The 16,993-nt window shown below is 47.2% G+C and overlaps 2 protein-coding genes across 2 annotated transcripts in view; one reads left to right on the top strand and one right to left on the bottom strand.

Annotated features, from left to right (window-relative positions):
* The first annotated feature begins 209 nt into the window (after positions 1–209).
* Positions 210–11,014, top strand: NANS (N-acetylneuraminate synthase). The gene is made up of 6 exons (XM_015426144.1): positions 210–470; positions 1,902–2,117; positions 2,446–2,545; positions 6,252–6,406; positions 7,215–7,481; positions 9,293–11,014. Exons 1-6 carry the CDS (start codon positions 339–341, stop codon positions 9,500–9,502), a joined length of 1,080 nt encoding a protein of 359 aa, XP_015281630.1. The 5' UTR covers positions 210–338; the 3' UTR covers positions 9,503–11,014.
* A 2,259-nt stretch (positions 11,015–13,273) lies between these two features.
* Positions 13,274–16,993, bottom strand: part of LOC107122990 (tripartite motif-containing protein 14-like) — a 23,722-nt gene continuing 20,002 nt past the window's right edge. The window contains exons 5-6 of the mRNA XM_015426142.1: positions 15,995–16,084; positions 13,274–13,809 (exon numbers count right to left, since the gene is read on the bottom strand). Coding sequence (XP_015281628.1) covers positions 13,274–13,809; positions 15,995–16,084 — 626 coding nt within the window. The remainder of the gene's footprint in view (positions 13,810–15,994; positions 16,085–16,993) is intronic.

A 16,993-nucleotide genomic window follows, 5' to 3' on the forward strand; every position in this document is an offset into this window, starting at 1 on the left:
GCCTAGGGCTGACCTTAGAGCGTGAGCGCCACCTCCTGGCCTGGCACTCTGCGACAGATCGGACGTTGATTGGCCACCTGATCCCGCTAGCCTCTCTTCGATTGGCCAAATTGAGCCCTCAGCTTCATCGGTGGATGGAGGGAAGGAATGACGGTGCCGTCCAAAAGGCTCGTCGGCACGCTCTTCGCGCGCATGCGCGAAGGGAAAGGCGTGTGTCTAGAGGCGACTGCCGTGAGAGCGGTCTGGTTTGGTTCGCACTCGCTGCTTCCGGGTTTTGTTTTGTTTTTTGCCTTTCTTCTCTCCTCCCCACCGGGTCAATCTTCTAACCTTCGTCCGCGATGCCGTTGGAGTTCGAATTGTGCCCGGGCCGGCTGATCGGCGGGGACCACCCTTGCTTTATTATCGCCGAGATTGGGCAGAACCACCAGGGAGACCTCGAGATCGCCAAGCGGATGATTCGCGTGGCCAAGGTGGGGTTTCCTATCTAAGCGCGGCGATGGTCAGAATCGGGTGGGGAATGGCGGGATGTGTTTGTCCTTTTTACTTGCCTCGGGGTTTGGGTGGGTGAATGAATGGATCCCGGGGAGCTTTCGGTTAGAGCAGGGGGTCTCGGTCTCAGGCTGTGTCCCATATTCATTTACGGGGCTGTGATTTTTGCAGTGTCGTTGGGGGAGCCCGTTCCCCTCGCCCTCCCCGTCCTTTCCCTGTAATTAATTTTGTATCCTTTTGTGGCCAGGAGGTGGCTGACCTAATGTATGTTTATACATTTTTAGCTTACTCCCCTTACATACTCCCTGCTCATTTTATCCTTGCAACAACCTGTTAGGGAAATTAATTAAGTAATTGTGGTATGGCAGTGGTCGTCGAATAATAGAGTTGGAAGGGACCTCCAGGGTCATTTAATCCAATCCCCTGCACAATGCAGGGAGTTCACAAATACCTCCCGCTCCACACCCCCATTGTAGTATAGCCAAGAGATCCAAGGTTGTCTGGCAACCTGGAATTCCAGCTGTTCTTTGTGGTGAGCTAGGTTTTTGGGCTGAGAGAACTGTGACTGACCCAAGGTCACCCAGCTGGCTTCAAGTGGAGGAGTGGGGAATCAAACCCGGTTCTCCAGACTAGAGTCTGCAGCTCTTAACCACTGCACCAAACTGGCTCTCTCCTGTTAGGGAGCTGAGACTGTGACTGGCCCGAGGTCACCTGGTGAGCTTCCTAGCTTCAACGAGACTCGAACCTGTAACTTGCCGGTCTTCAGTTGACACTCTAACTGCTAAACCCTGTGCAAATGTAGTAAATAAGCAACTCTGGGCTGCAAGTTCAGTGGATTGTCTTTAGAGGTTGATACCACTGATGGCTTTAACTCATTTGTGGGCTGGGTTGCACGGGACACATGGAAAGAGGAACTCTCTCCTGCACTGTCTCTTGTTTCTGTGGTTATACGTTTTGGGTGATGCCTCTGATGAAGTGGTGGGCTCTGGCCTGCAAAAGCTTGGCACTCAACAAATGTGCTAATCTTTAAGGTGTCATGGGACTTTTCATCCCTCATCTTGGTGTAGTAAATTCAAGTGGGGGTGAGGTGTCGAAAGCGACATAGTACACTTTATGCAGAGTAATCCAAGTAGCGCACAGAGTAATTCAAGTAACACAACACAGTGTGCAAGCTTTTGATATTAAAAACACAAAGGGATGGGGGAAGAGAAACCCTTCTTTCAGAGCATGGTATTAAGGCCTGATGAAGAGTTCTGGAGAACCCAAAAGCTTGTCGTGTTCTTTGGTTGGGCTGAATGAAAGGCGTTACATCCGTTTTGGATTTTGCGATGGACTGATCCAGCTGCCTGCTTCTTTGTGTGCAGTGTTCTGTTTGTTGGCCTTAGCCTTGTGTGACGGTTGTGTCTCAACAGGAGTGTGGAGCAGATTGTGCCAAGTTCCAGAAAAGCGAACTGGAGCACAAGTTCAACAAGAGAGCCTTGGAGAGGCCCTACACGTCCAAACACTCGTGGGGGGAAACGTACGGAGAGCACAAGCGCCACCTGGAGTTCAGCCATGACCAGTACAGGGAGCTGCAGCGCTACGCCAAGGAGATTGGCATTTTTTTCACCGCCTCTGGCATGGATGAGGTAAGTGCGAAGCGGGTTTGGAGGGTGTTTGAAAAGAAGCCGCTAATTGTGAAGTGAGGCGACTGTCTGGTGGGGATACAGCGTCTCTGTTCTAGTATGACCACTGGATCTCTAGAGAGAGCTTCCTCAGAACATCTGCTTCCTCACTGTTGGGACTACCACCATCTCTGTTTCGCCCACGTTCTGACCGGCTGAATCACCTAGTGAGGAACACAAATGGGAGTTCCTGAACCCCTTAATGAAAGGGGGTTGACTTTCACAGTTGTGATTGTCAGTGTTAGGGTTTTGTTTTTTAAAAAAAAATCTCTCTCTCTCTCTCTCTCTCTAGATGGCTGTGGAATTCCTGCATGAACTAGATGTTCCATTTTTTAAAGTAGGATCAGGAGACACAAACAATTTCCCCTACTTGGAAAAGACAGCAAAAAAAGGTAAGTTTGTTTTTCTTGAGTGATATGAAGAAGGGTAGTGAGATGTTCGTCACTCTGGTTGCCCCTGGCAAATAATCTGGTGAAAAATGGGTTTGGTTGGCATGGTACCCTTCCCAGGAAGAAACATTTAGTTAGAAAATTTATCTACTGCCTCTCCAGAGATCTGCTGGAGGCAGCTCACAAAATAAAACAATATGGCCACACGATCAAAAGCTACAACGTAAAAGTCATCAATACTTCAAGCAAATCATAAAACGCATAAAAGCAGCACACTCAGCTGCTTAAAATGATATCTATCTAAGCAGTCTTCAGGCTAGATGCTGCTTTAAATGATTGAACCTCTTACTTAATGCCTGGATAAAAAAGCAGTTTTTGCTTGGTGCCTCGGGGAAGGAAAAGTAAGCACCGAGGACTGTATTGGAGGCAGCCTAGACTGGACAGCAGAGGTATCAACTGTCATCCCAAATTCCAGTCTCTCTCTCTCCTCTCTCCCATTTTGTCTCACATCACATTTGTCTGAAGAAGTGATATCACAGCCTTCCCCTCACTGAGAGCCAGTGTGGTGTAGGGGTTAAGAGTGGCAGACTCTAATCTGGGAGGACCGGGTTTGATTCCCCACGCCTCCACATGCAGCCAGCTGGGTGACCTGGGGTCAGTCACAGTTTTCCCAGAGCTCTCTCAGCCCCACCTACCTCACAGGGTGCCTGTTGTGGGGAGAGGAAGGGAAGGTGATTGTAAGCCACTCTGAGACTCCTTTGGGTAGAGAAAAGTGGGGTGTAAAAACCAACTCTTCTTCTTCAGTGCTCTACACCACTGGTTCCCAAAGTGGGCAATACCGCCCCCTGGGGGGTGCTGGAACGATCCAGGTGGGTGGTAGGAGCCTTGGGTACAAATTTGTCCCTACATCTTTTTGTCCACTTCTTGAAGGTAGATTTCCAGGGGTGCGCTGAGGAGTTTTTTCTGAAAAGGGGGCAGTAGGTCAAATAAGTTTGGGAACCTCTGCGAGTCCGCACTTAATGACTGATTGGGTGCGTTCAGATGGGGCCTTTCTGCCGGCAGAAACGCGATCATACTTACCTCCATTTTGCGGATCCCATCGTTGTATGCCCGGTCACACGCTGAGGGCGTCGGCATTTTTGTTTTTGTTTTAAACACAGTTTGAGCAAGCGCATAGGCAGCCATTCACAGAATGGCGATCTTTGTGCATGCTCGAACCCCCCCCCCATTACATTTAAACTTTAAAGGTAAGGACTTACCTTTAAAGTTTAAAGCCCAAACTGGCCTCCCTTAAGTCCCGGACTCCTCCAGATAGTTAAAGTAAGGGTTTTTTTTGTTTTTTTTTTAAACAAACGCTCAGGGCAAAGCTTCGCCCAAGTGCATATCGCTCAGTTTAAAAAAAAAATGGCGGGGGAAAAACGGAAGCCTCAGGCTTCCGACGGAAATGGCTAGGCGATCAGACGGCGAGGTACAGCGTTTACAACCGTTGCACTCAGGATACCACCACTTGGGACCTAGTGGCAGAGGGAGAGGAGGCAGATGTTCCCCGTCTGAACGCCGGTGAGTACAACGATTGCAACCGGCACCTATACCGATGTAAAGCCCCCGTCTGAACGCACCCATTGATTGATAGTCCGCCTTTCTCATTGGGACTCAAGGTAGATTACACAGAGTGAATACAGGGACATTCAGTGCACAATGAAATAGGATTTGTGTTGTAGAACCAACCAGCAGTCTGAAAAACAACTGAAGCAAAGGATAAGTGTTAAAGGGACACATTAAATTATGCAAAAATTAAACAATGGGATCCAACCCACAGCAAACTCTACACAGTAGTACAGACCACAGTCCCCATTCATTTGTCCAAGTAACTTTGTGAAGTTTGTGAGTACAGGGCTACCCTTATGCCTGCATTGAAAAGCTCTTTTGAATTCAGTTTTGCATCATTTGTGGGAAAGCCAGGCGAGTTGGGAGCCTTCCTGACCTCCTTGAGCAGGCCATCTCGTAAGGTGGGGGCCACAATGGAGAAGGCCTGTGTACGGGCAGTTGTTGATTTTGCCCATTTGCAGGTTGGCACGTGCTGACGGCCTTGCACAGATGAGCAACGGCATTGTGGCAGATATGAGGGTCCAAGCCCAGGAAGGGCTTTGAATGTGATGGGTAATCCCTTAAAGTTCACCCAGTAACTGATGGGCAGCCAGTGGAGTGACTGCAGAATGGGAGTAATGTGCATGCTTCTTCTGACTCCGGATAATAGCTGAGCTTGTGGGATTCTGCACCAGCTGGAGTTTCCAAATTGGTTCCAAAGAGAGATCAGTGCACGGTGCATTACAGTAGTCTAGTCTCCGTGTCACAGTGACATGGATCCAGGGGGGCCGTTTTTTGAGCTAGGCTGAATTGGAAGAGAGCCTTTTTTACAATTGTATTAACTTGCTTCTCCAGTAATAATGCTTGGATTCAGTATACCCTCAAGACTCTTAACAGAGTCAGCAGGGGTCAGCTGAACTCTATCAGAAGTGGGGAGCACAATGTCCTTCAAGACCTCCACCTTCCCAGCCAGCATTGCTTCAGTCTTTCCAGGGCTTAGTTTCAATTTCTTCACTCTTAACCGTCTAACCGCAGCAGCAGGGCAGCAGTTTAGGACCTCTGCTGCATCATCAGGAGATTTAGATAAGGATATACGTAGTTGCGTATCGTCTGCACATTGATGACAGCTTTTTTAGCGTTATGCACCACTAGGTGGTGAGCTAGACTTGTTTTTAAGCCAAGAGACGTTTCAGAGATGGTTTGCCATTGCCTGCCCTCTGCCTCGTGTCTTTGGTATTCACTGGAGGTTGCCCTTCCAAATACTAGCCAAGGCCAGCCCTGATTAGCTTCCGAGATCTGATGGGATCGGGCTAGCCTGGGCTATCCAGGTAAGGGGTATAAATATATAAACAAAGAGTACTCATTGGCTTTGGCTACCATGAACTTTGAAGTAATGTTTGCTAGCAGAATGGAACTTGGAAATATGTTCAAGTCTCCTTGGCTTTAAAGCTCCATTGGTTCCATGGAACTGCCGGGAAGGGGGGGAGGATACAAGTGACCTGAATATTTTACTCCTAAATTTTAACAGAATTCAGAGTGTCTTACAACACAGCAGTCACGGAGGAATTATTGCAACAACTAAAATACTAAATCTTATTTAAAATGAGAACTGGGCCACTCCTTGAAACCACAACAAAATCGGGAAAGTAAACGCCTCAATATGACAAAATTTCTGAATTAAATAAAAAAAACCCAACTTTCTTTTAGTCGCGTATCAAAGAAATTCCCAAAGCTTGGTGCCGCCACTGAGGCTGCCCTACCATGACCCTTCATAGAACGTACACGTTTTAGCAAAGGGATCTCTCCACTGCTGATCTCAGAGATCTGGAGGTGGATATACAGAAGTGTACTTAACAGATATGCCGGCCCCTGACTACAAAGGGTACTGTGAGTCATATGACAGACAGACAACTCTTGTTGCAGTTGACCTGAGAGTTTAGGTGCCTGCTGGAACTACAGCATTTGTTGGGCTGTGGCTGAACAAGTTGGTACAGGTTCATCCAAGTTGCTAATGGACAACTAGTTGATGGGTATTTGATCAGTTAGTGGGCTAATGCAATCACAGAACATTGCAGAGCCAAATTAGACTTTCAAAAAGGATCTCTGTGACCTCCCTACCCAGGTCGCCCAATGGTGATTTCCAGCGGGATGCAGTCAATGAGCACGATGCAGCAAGTCTACCAGCTGGTGAAGCCCATCAACCCAAACTTCTGTTTCCTCCAGTGCACCAGTGCGTACCCTCTTGAGCCCGAAGACGTCAACCTTCGGGTCATAGCGGTCAGTGAATGGGGTGGGGTGGACAACACCAGCAGCAATGAGGCCATTGTCCTTAGATGCCTCCTCTTGATTCTGATGCCACTCAGCATGATAACGTGTCAAGGGCTGTTCAGCATTACTTACAACTATACTCAGAGGTCCCAGTCGAGCACAGCTTAAGCCTGTTGCTGTTTGCAGCATTTGTTGGGCTGTGGCTGAACAAGTTGGTACAGGTTCATCCAAGTTGCTAATGGACAACTAGTTGATGGGTATTTGATCAGTTAGTGGGCTAATGCAATCACAGAACATTGCAGAGCCAAATTAGACTTTCAAAAAGGATCTCTGTGACCTCCCTACCCAGGTCGCCCAATGGTGATTTCCAGCGGGATGCAGTCAATGAGCACGATGCAGCAAGTCTACCAGCTGGTGAAGCCCATCAACCCAAACTTCTGTTTCCTCCAGTGCACCAGTGCGTACCCTCTTGAGCCCGAAGACGTCAACCTTCGGGTCATAGCGGTCAGTGAATGGGGTGGGGTGGACAACACCAGCAGCAATGAGGCCATTGTCCTTAGATGCCTCCTCTTGATTCTGATGCCACTCAGCATGATAACGTGTCGAGGGCTGTTCAGCATTACTTACAACTATACTCAGAGGTCCCAGTCGAGCACAGCTTAAGCCTGTTGCTGTTTGGGGTGTGTGTGCTTAAGCGCACCTAAGCCTGCTGGGTTGTGACATCGGTATCTTGTTTGTTATCTTGAAAATGGCCTTTGCTTGGGTAATTGTCCTCTGCGAAAGTGGTCTTTTTACATCAGCTTTTCCCTCCCTACAGGCCTATAGGTCTGCGTTCCCAGATATTCCTGTTGGCTATTCCGGTCATGAGACGGGGATAGCCGTTTCTATCGCGGCGGTTGCGATGGGAGCCAAAGTACTGGAGCGCCACATCACACTGGACAAGACTTGGAAAGGAAGTGACCATCAGGCATCCCTGGAGGCAAACGAGTTGGCGGAACTGGTCAGAAGTATCCGGATGGTGGAGAAGGCCATGGGGTCTCCCATCAAGCGTCTCTTGCCCTGTGAAGTGGCGTGTAATGAAAAGGTAACTATTCCTGAGTTGCCGCCAAGATCACCTATTCGGCTTCTGTCTTGGTTTTCATGCCAAGATCATAATAAGGCAACTGGGGCCGTCTTTTACCGCATGCCTGCTAACATGTGTAGGGTTGGAACAAGCAATTTTTTCCCTACTTGGTCTTCTGCTCCTCACTACAGCCTGTGTTCCACATGGCATTTGTCAGTGCAGGCTCCATGATCCCCAGCTTAGCAGATGTTTTGGATGGTCAAAGGGTTTCCCTTCTCCCTTTTTCAACAGTGGAACAGCTAGATGGGTCCAGCCCAGTGTTCCCTCTAAGTGGTGGAGTCTTGTGAGCAAAAATTTTACTTTGTGAGCGACTAGCATTAAAGTTGTGAGCGAGCGATTTGGCTACTGCATAAATCAGTTGGCTCTGGAGCCCCATCCTTCCTGAGCTAAGACAAAAATGTGTGAGCTGGAGGCTAAAAAACTGTGAGCTAGCTCACACTAACTCAGCTTAGAGGGAACACTGGTCCAGCCCATAATTTTGTTAGTAGGTGGACTGGCCATTGATGAATCCACTACAGTTTTGTTGGGGCCCTCAACCAATTAAAACGTGGTAGCTAATTCCTCTGTCTTTTCATCAAGTTAGCAGATGACATTTCCCAAACCTCATTCTAGATGCCTTTTTGCCATATTGAAAGCAGTGCAGGAACTTGATCTTAACAGAAAAGGCCATCTTCATGCTTGGCTTCGTCATTCCTTGTTTATAAGGAACATATCAGAACTGTAATAGACTTTTAAAAAACCCTAAAGAATGTATTTTCTGGTCCTCTTTTTCTGTGCCTTTAGTCTACAAGTCTGTAGCTTCAGAGCTGAACATGGCTCAGTATGGAACCAAATACGGCCCTTTAACAAAAGAAGATGAGCACTTTGATAAGTTGCATTGGAAGGATAGATTGTAGAATAACAGTATGCAAAGGGAACAGCAGGCAGTGATTATTACAGGATAATAGGCTGAGAGACCCTTTACATAAAGGGAAAGGACAGAGGTGGAGAGTTCCGTTACCCACGTTCCAGCCATGCATAGATTTATGCCAGTGCACTAAAACAGTCACCCAGGGCACTCTTGTGCACATACTATGAGACCAGGGGACCCAAAGTTGTCTTAACATTGTTCTCCTATCCTCTGTTTTATGCTCACAACGACTATGTTCGGTTACATTGGGAGTGTGACTGGCCCAAGGTGAGCTTCCATAGCAGAGAACCTGGGTCTCCCAGATCCAAGCCCTAGACTCCGACCACTACACCATGCTGGCTCTCAACTGGCACTTCTTAATAAAGGACTTGGAACAACCAGTGTTTGGGCTGCAGAAACCTTATGGATTGCTAATCAACGTGTTAAGAATCAGTAATGTAAATTGTGTATTTTCAGTTATACAAATGGTCTCTTTGATCTCTTGCTCTGAACTTTGGCACAGTTTGTCTCTTCAGCTATAAAAGTTGGCTTTATTCCATTGACCTAACACAGTGGCAGGTGGCAGCACCTCTTTAGTGGGTGTACCGGTCTAAAATACTAGATAGTGCCACTCTAGTGGACAGTACATTACTTATGCAGTCCCATTGCAGGAAGTGGCATCGTGCCTGGACCACTGAGCCAACAGCAGCATGGTACAAGAGAGGCATTTGGAAGTATAGTCTTGCCCTCTATACCAAATGTAAACCCATAAGCCCGCTTCCTGTACAGGTGTGCTCCAGTACTGTTGCTCCTTCTTTGATGTCACTCATACCATAGGTTTACCTGTACATGACTTAAGCTCCTCCCATCTGTCTTTCTGCAGCTAGGAAAGAGCGTTGTTGCAAAAGTGAGGATTCCGGAAGGCACCGTGCTGACCCTGGACATGCTCACGGTCAAGGTGGGGGAACCCAAAGGATATCTCCCAGAAGACATCTTCAACTTGGTGGGCAAGAAGGTCAAGATCAACATCGGTGAAGATGAAACTGTCACCGAGGACGCCATTGAAAATCATGTGAAAAAAGTGAAATGTTAAAAATGGAAAGTGTTTGTGTGATTTGCTATGGCAATACGCTGATATCGTAGAATTGTATGCTAGAACAACTGAATGGAAGGGTCTTTGGGGATGCAAATCTTCAAGGGGTTTTTCTTTTGGATGAACAAAAATGCAAGCACAGCACCTCTTGTCATTTGCAGCAGAGGCTCTTAATAGAGACGGAGCAGTCTAGTACATGTGGAGTACCTTCAGGTCTTCTTGCTGAAGGACCTTGTTAAAGCATGTCCAGGGGGTGTTTTCCAAAGGGCAGCATGGAGCTTTGGAGAAGGTATTTTAGTGTGGGCGGGATGAGCGGAAACTGTGAACGTTGACAGTAGTAGAGCACTTTGTATTTATGTAGGCCATTGTGTGGTCTGTTTCTCCCATCTAGTACTGAGAATTCAGCACAAGCGGGTGTTTGATGTGCCAACTGGGATACCTGAGCAGCTAGCTGCACCGCTGTTGAATAACCTCCTCTGTGCCCAAACTATTGTTTCCAGGCCTTCTTCCTATCAGATGTGTGTGTGTGTGTGTGTGTGGAAACAACATGCTTTTAAATGGCTGTCATCATGTTCCACAGTCGACTGTGTTATTTCATGGGACGTTTATTGTCGCTTGAGATAGGTAACTTTGTCTGTACGGCTGCTTGGCAGAGTTCAAAGCCTTTCTGAAGCCTAAGGAGCCACTCAGGGTGGAGGAAAGTTCCGAATTTCTGCTGAGAGGAGTGGTAGGATTAAAGCTGGTATCAATTAATCACAAGGCTGCTTAAGCAATTAGGGAAGGGATTTGGGGTCAGGGGGCATATACTGTGGCTGCCATATTGAGCTCAGCTCTTGAGAAACAGGGCCGGTGTGCCACCACTGGCAAGGCTATGCCAGCGAGCCTCTCACACGGAGACCCTTCCGTTGGCAAAAAAAAAAATCAGATTCTGCATATAAACAGTAGTGTTAAAAGAATTAAATTCCAAGTCTTCCCACTCTTGTACCGTTTCCCCCACTCTGAACTGGCCTTGGGGGAACAGCTGCCTACCACTGTGGTGCATGCCTGCAGGTACCAATGCGATAGTCTTGGAAGTCCGAGCATCATGCGTAAGAGCGAGCCCTAAAGAAAGATGCTTACAATTTTGAGATGATTATATGTGATATGGTTGGAACCATCTGGATTTCTAGGAACAGACCTCCGCCTTTCTAGTGGGTGTGCTCCGAGGCAGGTGTCTTGGAGGCCTCGATGACGACAATGCCATGTGCTTATAGTGGGAAGAGAGGGCCCAAGAAGACTGTCCTTCTCACTTGTGGTTTACCTGTTTTTAAACCGAACCCGGTAGGCAAGAAAGGGGCACTGGGCTCACAGTGGCAGGCCTGAGCGCCCCCCCCTTCCCCCGGTCATCACACTCGCATAAGCCCTTGGTGGGGGAACAAGCGCGATCCTGATCCTTTCTCTCTCCTTCCCTTATATTTTTGATTGTGTGGCTGATGATTGGCTGTTATGTAGTACTTCTGCCTTTAAAAAATGACTGCAAAATAATGGTTGGTGGATTTTTAAAATTCAGTTTTCAATTAAAGTTATCAGACATAGCTGCCTCTTCCAGTGTGTCCTCCATTCCAGGGACTGGTTCACAGTGGGAATGAGTTGTCAGAGTCTTGACCAAGGGTCCTTGTGTTTTGACTGGTAAGATGCTATGTTTGGTAAAGGGTGTGGCACTATAACCCCAAACAACATTGAAGGAAGTCCTCTGGCTGTAAAAGATCCTGCTGACCACCACCTTTATAGGAACAGTGTTTTCCACACTGCGTTTTTTTAACTACTGTGTAGTTGTGCAACTACTGTGTAACTGTTTTATGTACTGCTATTTTAACATTTTATTTTGATTTTTAAAACACAAACTAGAAAGAGCCATCACTTTCCAAGAACAAGTCCCCCCTTAATAACATCTCCTAGTTGAAGACTGTGTGCTTCAAAGAGAACCATTTCAGATGATGTACCTGGTCTCTCATTTGACCTTCTCCCTGCTGCTGTCAATGCCCACAATGGATTACTGTGACTTTAGCACCCTTCTTTCCCACAATCCCCTTCTTGGCTCCTGGCAATTAGAGAGCTTGCTTTTGCACACTGCTATTAACCATAGGGCAAATCACTGGTTACAAACCCCTCCCCCCAGTAAGTCATTATTCTAAGGCAAACATTTCAAAATTGTGCCTGGCAAAGTCACTTCTGTTGCAGGGCAGCTGTTGTGGCTGTGCCCCCATCTTGGTCCTGTCTTACAGCAGATCCACAGCAATGGAGATTTGGGTCCCCCTTTACCAGCACAGAACAAATACGCAGCAAGCCCTTCTGTTTAAAAAAAATAATGATACAAATATAACAGGAAGGTTAAGAGATCAGATTCCTTCCCCCTGCCAGACAATCATCACGTTAAATCATACACGCGCAGCAAACCCTGAAGTCGTGCCACCTTCACTTTTGAGCATTTTGCCCAAGAACAGAAGATCTTACACAGGTGGCAGGGACACAAATCCCACAAGGAGTGCCTGGGTTTTTTTTGTACCTTGCACCTCTGTACACGGACCTTCCTCCAAGAAGCTCAGCGCAACAGAGATTGTTTGATCCCTTGTTTGATCCTCACAACAGCCCTGCGAGGGCGAGTTCGGCAGAGAGAGGGTATGACTGGCCTGTGGTCACCCACTGATTTTCATGGCCAAGGACAGATCTGAACCTGCCCCGCAACACCTCACAGGATGATGGAAGAGACCCCCTTCTGTTTTAAAAAAAAGAAAGAAAGAAAGGCACTAAAGGCATTACTGATCCATGCAACCCATCTCTATTCACCCTTTTCCTGACAGCTTTCAGTTACCATTAAGGCTGAGGGTTGGGAACGGGTGCTGTCCTCTACTTCTCCAAAGGATTCTGTCCACATCCTTGGACAAAACAAGCTGAAAAATAACCATCAAGATAAGACCTTCAGTGAAAGCCTCGGGAACATTAGCAGCTATGTTTAACAGGGAGCCAAAGCTAGAAATGAATACAAGCAATTTGAACTGCAAGTTGTCTTGCAAATCATCACAGTCTGGTGGAGATCAGAATAGAAAAGGTCCCAAAGGATTCGACAATTCAGAATGGCTGTGGTGGTGGTGAAGCAAGACCACACAGTAGGCTCAAAGCCACATTTGGTTGGCTTTCTGTGAATCAATCATTGCTGTCGTTCTCACCATTGTCCATGCTAGGACTAGAAACTTGTTTTGAAGAAGAAGAAGAGGAGATTGGATTTATACCCCGCCCTTCACTTGGAGTCTCAGAGCGGCTTACAAACTCCTTTTCCCTTCCCCTCCCCACAACAGACACCCTGTGAGGTGGGTGGGGCTGAGAGAACTCTGACACAAACTGCTCTTTTTCAAGGACAGCTGTGCCGGAGCTTGTGACTGACCCAAGGTCACATCAGCAGGTGCAAGTGGAGGAGTGGGGAATCAAACCCGGTTCTCCCAGATTAGAGTCCGCGCACTTAACCACTACACCAAACTGGCTCTTCTTTTGAAGAAAAGAAAGTGATGTTCCAATATAAAATTCTGTGCTTGAAATGCAACTGTGGTACGGCAATCTTTCTGGGACCTCTTGCTGCCTAGGAAGTGATCCAGGATTATATTTTCAAATAGCTGTTCTGTCACTCTGTCATTTTGGAAATCCAAGGTGCTTAGTGCAGTAGTTATAAGGGATGTAGCTATTCTTACATCCCAGTAAGAAATATGAAGCTGTGCCATGTTACAGCACCATCGGTGCTCAGGATAGCTTACGGATGGTTATAGTCCCTTCCCACAACCTCAGTGCTGGACGAACTGGCTCAGTGAACTTGGAGCGGAAGGTGTGCAGGTGTGCCATCCCGAATGTCACATTATAGAAAGACAGGAGCCCGGCTTCGTAATCCAGAAAAACGCCAACTCGTTCTGGATCGTTTTCTGTTTGTATTGGGATTTTTTCCCCATTGTGGAATGCCCAGTATTCAAAATCAAACCTTTTGATACACCAGGATTCGCGGTTCCAGCCCAGCCGGCAAAGTTCGGAGTCTCCTTTTCTCTTGATGGAAGGGTAAGCGGCCCCGATCCACCATCCTTGGCCAGCTTGGAGCAAATCCACCTCCCAGTAATGACTCCCGGCGCAGAAAGAATCTCTGCTCAAAACCTGCCAGAGGCTGTCAAACCTCTGTGGATTTGAGGCATAAAACCTCCTCCTCCAGAAGTAGCTTATGGAAAGAAGGTCCTCGGACAACGTCAACCTGGGGTGCAAAGTATCAAACTCCAGTGTGGGGGATCTTGCATCTGTGTGTGGGAAGGAAAAAAGAAACACATTCACAGGCTCCACATCCTGGAAGAAGAAGCAACTCAAGTTCTGCAAAGCGGCAGGGCGAGGATGAAACAGCCGTGCCAGAAGGCACGGGGCTGCCGCAGAAAATCAGTATCTCCGTGTGTTTTTTCTCTGCATTTCCCTCGTGCTATGCTCACTGAGGGACACGTCATCATGATGATGTATGTTTCCAGGGCCTTTTTTGTAGAAAAAGCCCAGCAGGAACTCATTAGCATAATAGGCCACACCCCACAGCAGAAACTCATTAGCATATTAGGCCACACCCCTGACAGCACAGCTCATTGGCATATTAGGCCACACCCCCATGTTACCAGAAGTGTGCTCATCCAGCCACACCCACCTTTTGCTTCTTATTCTGTTTACCTTCTTTGTTGTCCAAACCCAGGGCTTTTTTGTAGCAGGAACTCCTTTGCATGTTAGGCTACACACCCCTAAAGTAGCCAATCCTGATGAGTTCCTGCTGTTGGGTGTGGCCTATTATGCTAATGAGTTCCTGCTGGGTGTGGCCAACTTGGGAGCCAGCCGGAACTCCGTTCCTGTGTGTTCCTGCCCAAAAATAGCCCTGTATGTTTCCCTGTGAGCCACAGCCAACAACATACGACAAGCACCGGGAAAACTCACGTGTGATGATTCAAGTGGTGAATTTCAGTAGGTGAAAGCGGGGAGGGAAGCAAACACAAGGGGGCTGTTTTAAGCAGCAGCCCTGTGTCTTCTGCCACATTCCAGTTCTCCCTTCACTTCTCAAGGTCCAAAAATCCACTTGAATAATTCTGTGTCTGCAGGGTAACACTCTTGGAACCCGGTCACACGGACTCCTGATTGCACCACCACCACCACCACCCCGTTTTGCTGGCCTGCTGCGTGCCTACCAGATCAGCATCAGCAATAACTTCCAAGAGTTTGCCCACCATTCGCAGGCACCTAGTAAGCCTACACTCAGGCCTTGTCTTTCCCTCCCATATCGGACACGCATCTGTCCTCAGAATTCCTTACAGCCTGTTTGGATTTCAACAGGCAGTCTTTTCTCCCCCTTACAGTTAGTCCAGTTTTTCCCCGAGTATCTGGGGAAGTTCCCTCATGTCTACAGGAGTACCTGTTTTGTCTGGGGGTGGCCTTGTGTGGCTTTTTTTTATCCATATGAGGACCAGAGTGGAGTCAGCCATTTACTAGTAAAGGGAAAACTAAAGGATGTGCAGGGGAACCTTCTCCTTGACTCTGGGTAATTGGAACTCAGGCCTGATTTGCATATCCCCGTATCTTCACCTCCCTAGCCCGATCTTGGCTTGCGTTTCTTGATAACTCTGGAATGGGCTGGAATACTGGGCACAGACTTTGACTAGATAATCAAAAATTCTGCAGTGCAGTTGTTTAGGTAGTGGTTTACAGAGGAAGAGAAGAAGAGGTTGGATTTATACCCCACCCTTCACTACCTGAAGGAGTCTCAGAGTGGCTTATAATCCCTTTCCCATCCCCTCCCCGCAACAGACACCCTGTGAGGTAGGTGGGACAGAGAGCTCTCTTGAGAATTGCCCTTAAGAGAACAGCTCTGAAAGAACTTATGACTGACCCAAGGTCACGCCAGCAGCTGCATGTGGAGGAGTGGGGAATCAAACTCGTTTCTCCCAGATTAGAGTCCATGCTCCTAAGCATTACACCAAACTGGCTTTCTTCTTCAGATAAGTGTGCATGCACACAAAAGTTTATACCAGGGGTGGCCAAACTGCAGCTTGGGAGCCACATGCAGCTCTTTCACACAATCTAATTTAATGTTAATAAAAAGCAAACTTGCATATTTTCCAATAAAAACATGTAATATGTGTTCGTGTCTTGCAGCTTTCAAACATCTGACGTTTATTCTGTGTGGCTGTTAAGTTAAGCAAGTTTGGCCATCCCTGGCTTATACCCAGAATTAAACTTTGTTGGTCTTAAAAGTGCCACTGGACTCAAACTTTGCTTCAGACCAACACAGCTACCCACCTGAATCTATCCAAAAGGGGAATGATTCCAAATACTACACACTTTGCATTTTAAAAATAACATGTTCTAAAATGCCCCAAGTGGTGCATACAAGCACAGAGTTTCTGATCAGGTTTGGCAGAGGAGGAGGGACGAGCATCGTGATAATGAGTATTTACGTACGTTTTAGAAAGAGCAACCGATCGACGCGAGAGTTCACTTTCAGCAAGACACCGGGCTCCTTCAAAGTGGAGTCAAGGCTGCTGAAAACATCTTCACATATGAGAAACAAAAACAAAGGGAACGCTGTTCAGACGAAGTCTTTCCGGGAAGCAGATACCCAGTGCCACACATGGTAAGACTTTTTTGCTTTGTTTTTTTACAAAGAAGAAAAATAATCACTTTTCATGTTGCTTTTTATCTTCTGCACAGCCTCGAATGACAGCAGACCAGAAGGTGAAATTCAGATCCTGTCTGCTCACATCACAAGCTGTTCAATAAGAATATTATCTCATTTTAAAACAACTATCCTTATTGAGAAATTGGTGCTTTTTGTTATGTATTGGAATGTGCAATATCAAGATAATACACAACCTTTTGTATTTTCCCAGTGTATGATGGAATACATTGTTCGTTCTATACCTATCTGTCTGTCTGTCTGATTGTTGCCAAGTCCTTCTGTATCTCTGTGTTTATCTCTATATAATAAATTTTAAACATACAAAATCCTCTTGGAATGAGATGCTCATACCTGATATACATTCCAGAAACAACCTCTATATCCAGAGGCAGCAAACCTCTGGACTTTAGTGCTACGAAGCAACATTAGAAGAAGGCCTTGGTGACTTCCGGTTGATGGTGGCACGCTCACGGACTCACCTCCCGGATCTTCCGGGGGTGTCTCCATGCTCTGGCGGACGGAGGGGGTGAGCAGGCTTGTAAACCCCCCAGGAGCCCGGGGAAGGGCACCTGGCCAAGGAGCTTTGAGGGGGTAGCCTCTTCTCTGGCCGAATGCCAGAGAATCGAGGCTCTCCCTTGCTCCAGTGGTCCATCCAGCCGAGAGACCTGATGGTACAAGTGAAGCTAGCCAGGTCAAGCACAGGAGATCAGGCGTTTGAAATGATGAATGAAGAGGGGTCGGAAGACCAACTATGAACGTGAGTCAAATGAGAACTGATTTTT

The sequence above is a fragment of the Gekko japonicus genome, unplaced genomic scaffold (assembly GCF_001447785.1).
Source record: "Gekko japonicus isolate JY-2015 unplaced genomic scaffold, Gekko_japonicus_V1.1 scaffold205, whole genome shotgun sequence".
Lineage (NCBI taxonomy): Eukaryota > Metazoa > Chordata > Lepidosauria > Squamata > Gekkonidae > Gekko > Gekko japonicus.

Coding starts and splice junctions, on each gene's coding strand:
- NANS (XM_015426144.1), top strand. CDS start 339: ATGCCGTTGGAGTTCGAATTGTGCCCGGGCCGGCTGATCGGCGGGGAC. Junction 471..1,901: donor GGATGATTCGCGTGGCCAAG/GTGGGGTTTCCT, acceptor GTGTCTCAACAG/GAGTGTGGAGCAGATTGTGC. Junction 2,118..2,445: donor CCGCCTCTGGCATGGATGAG/GTAAGTGCGAAG, acceptor CTCTCTCTCTAG/ATGGCTGTGGAATTCCTGCA.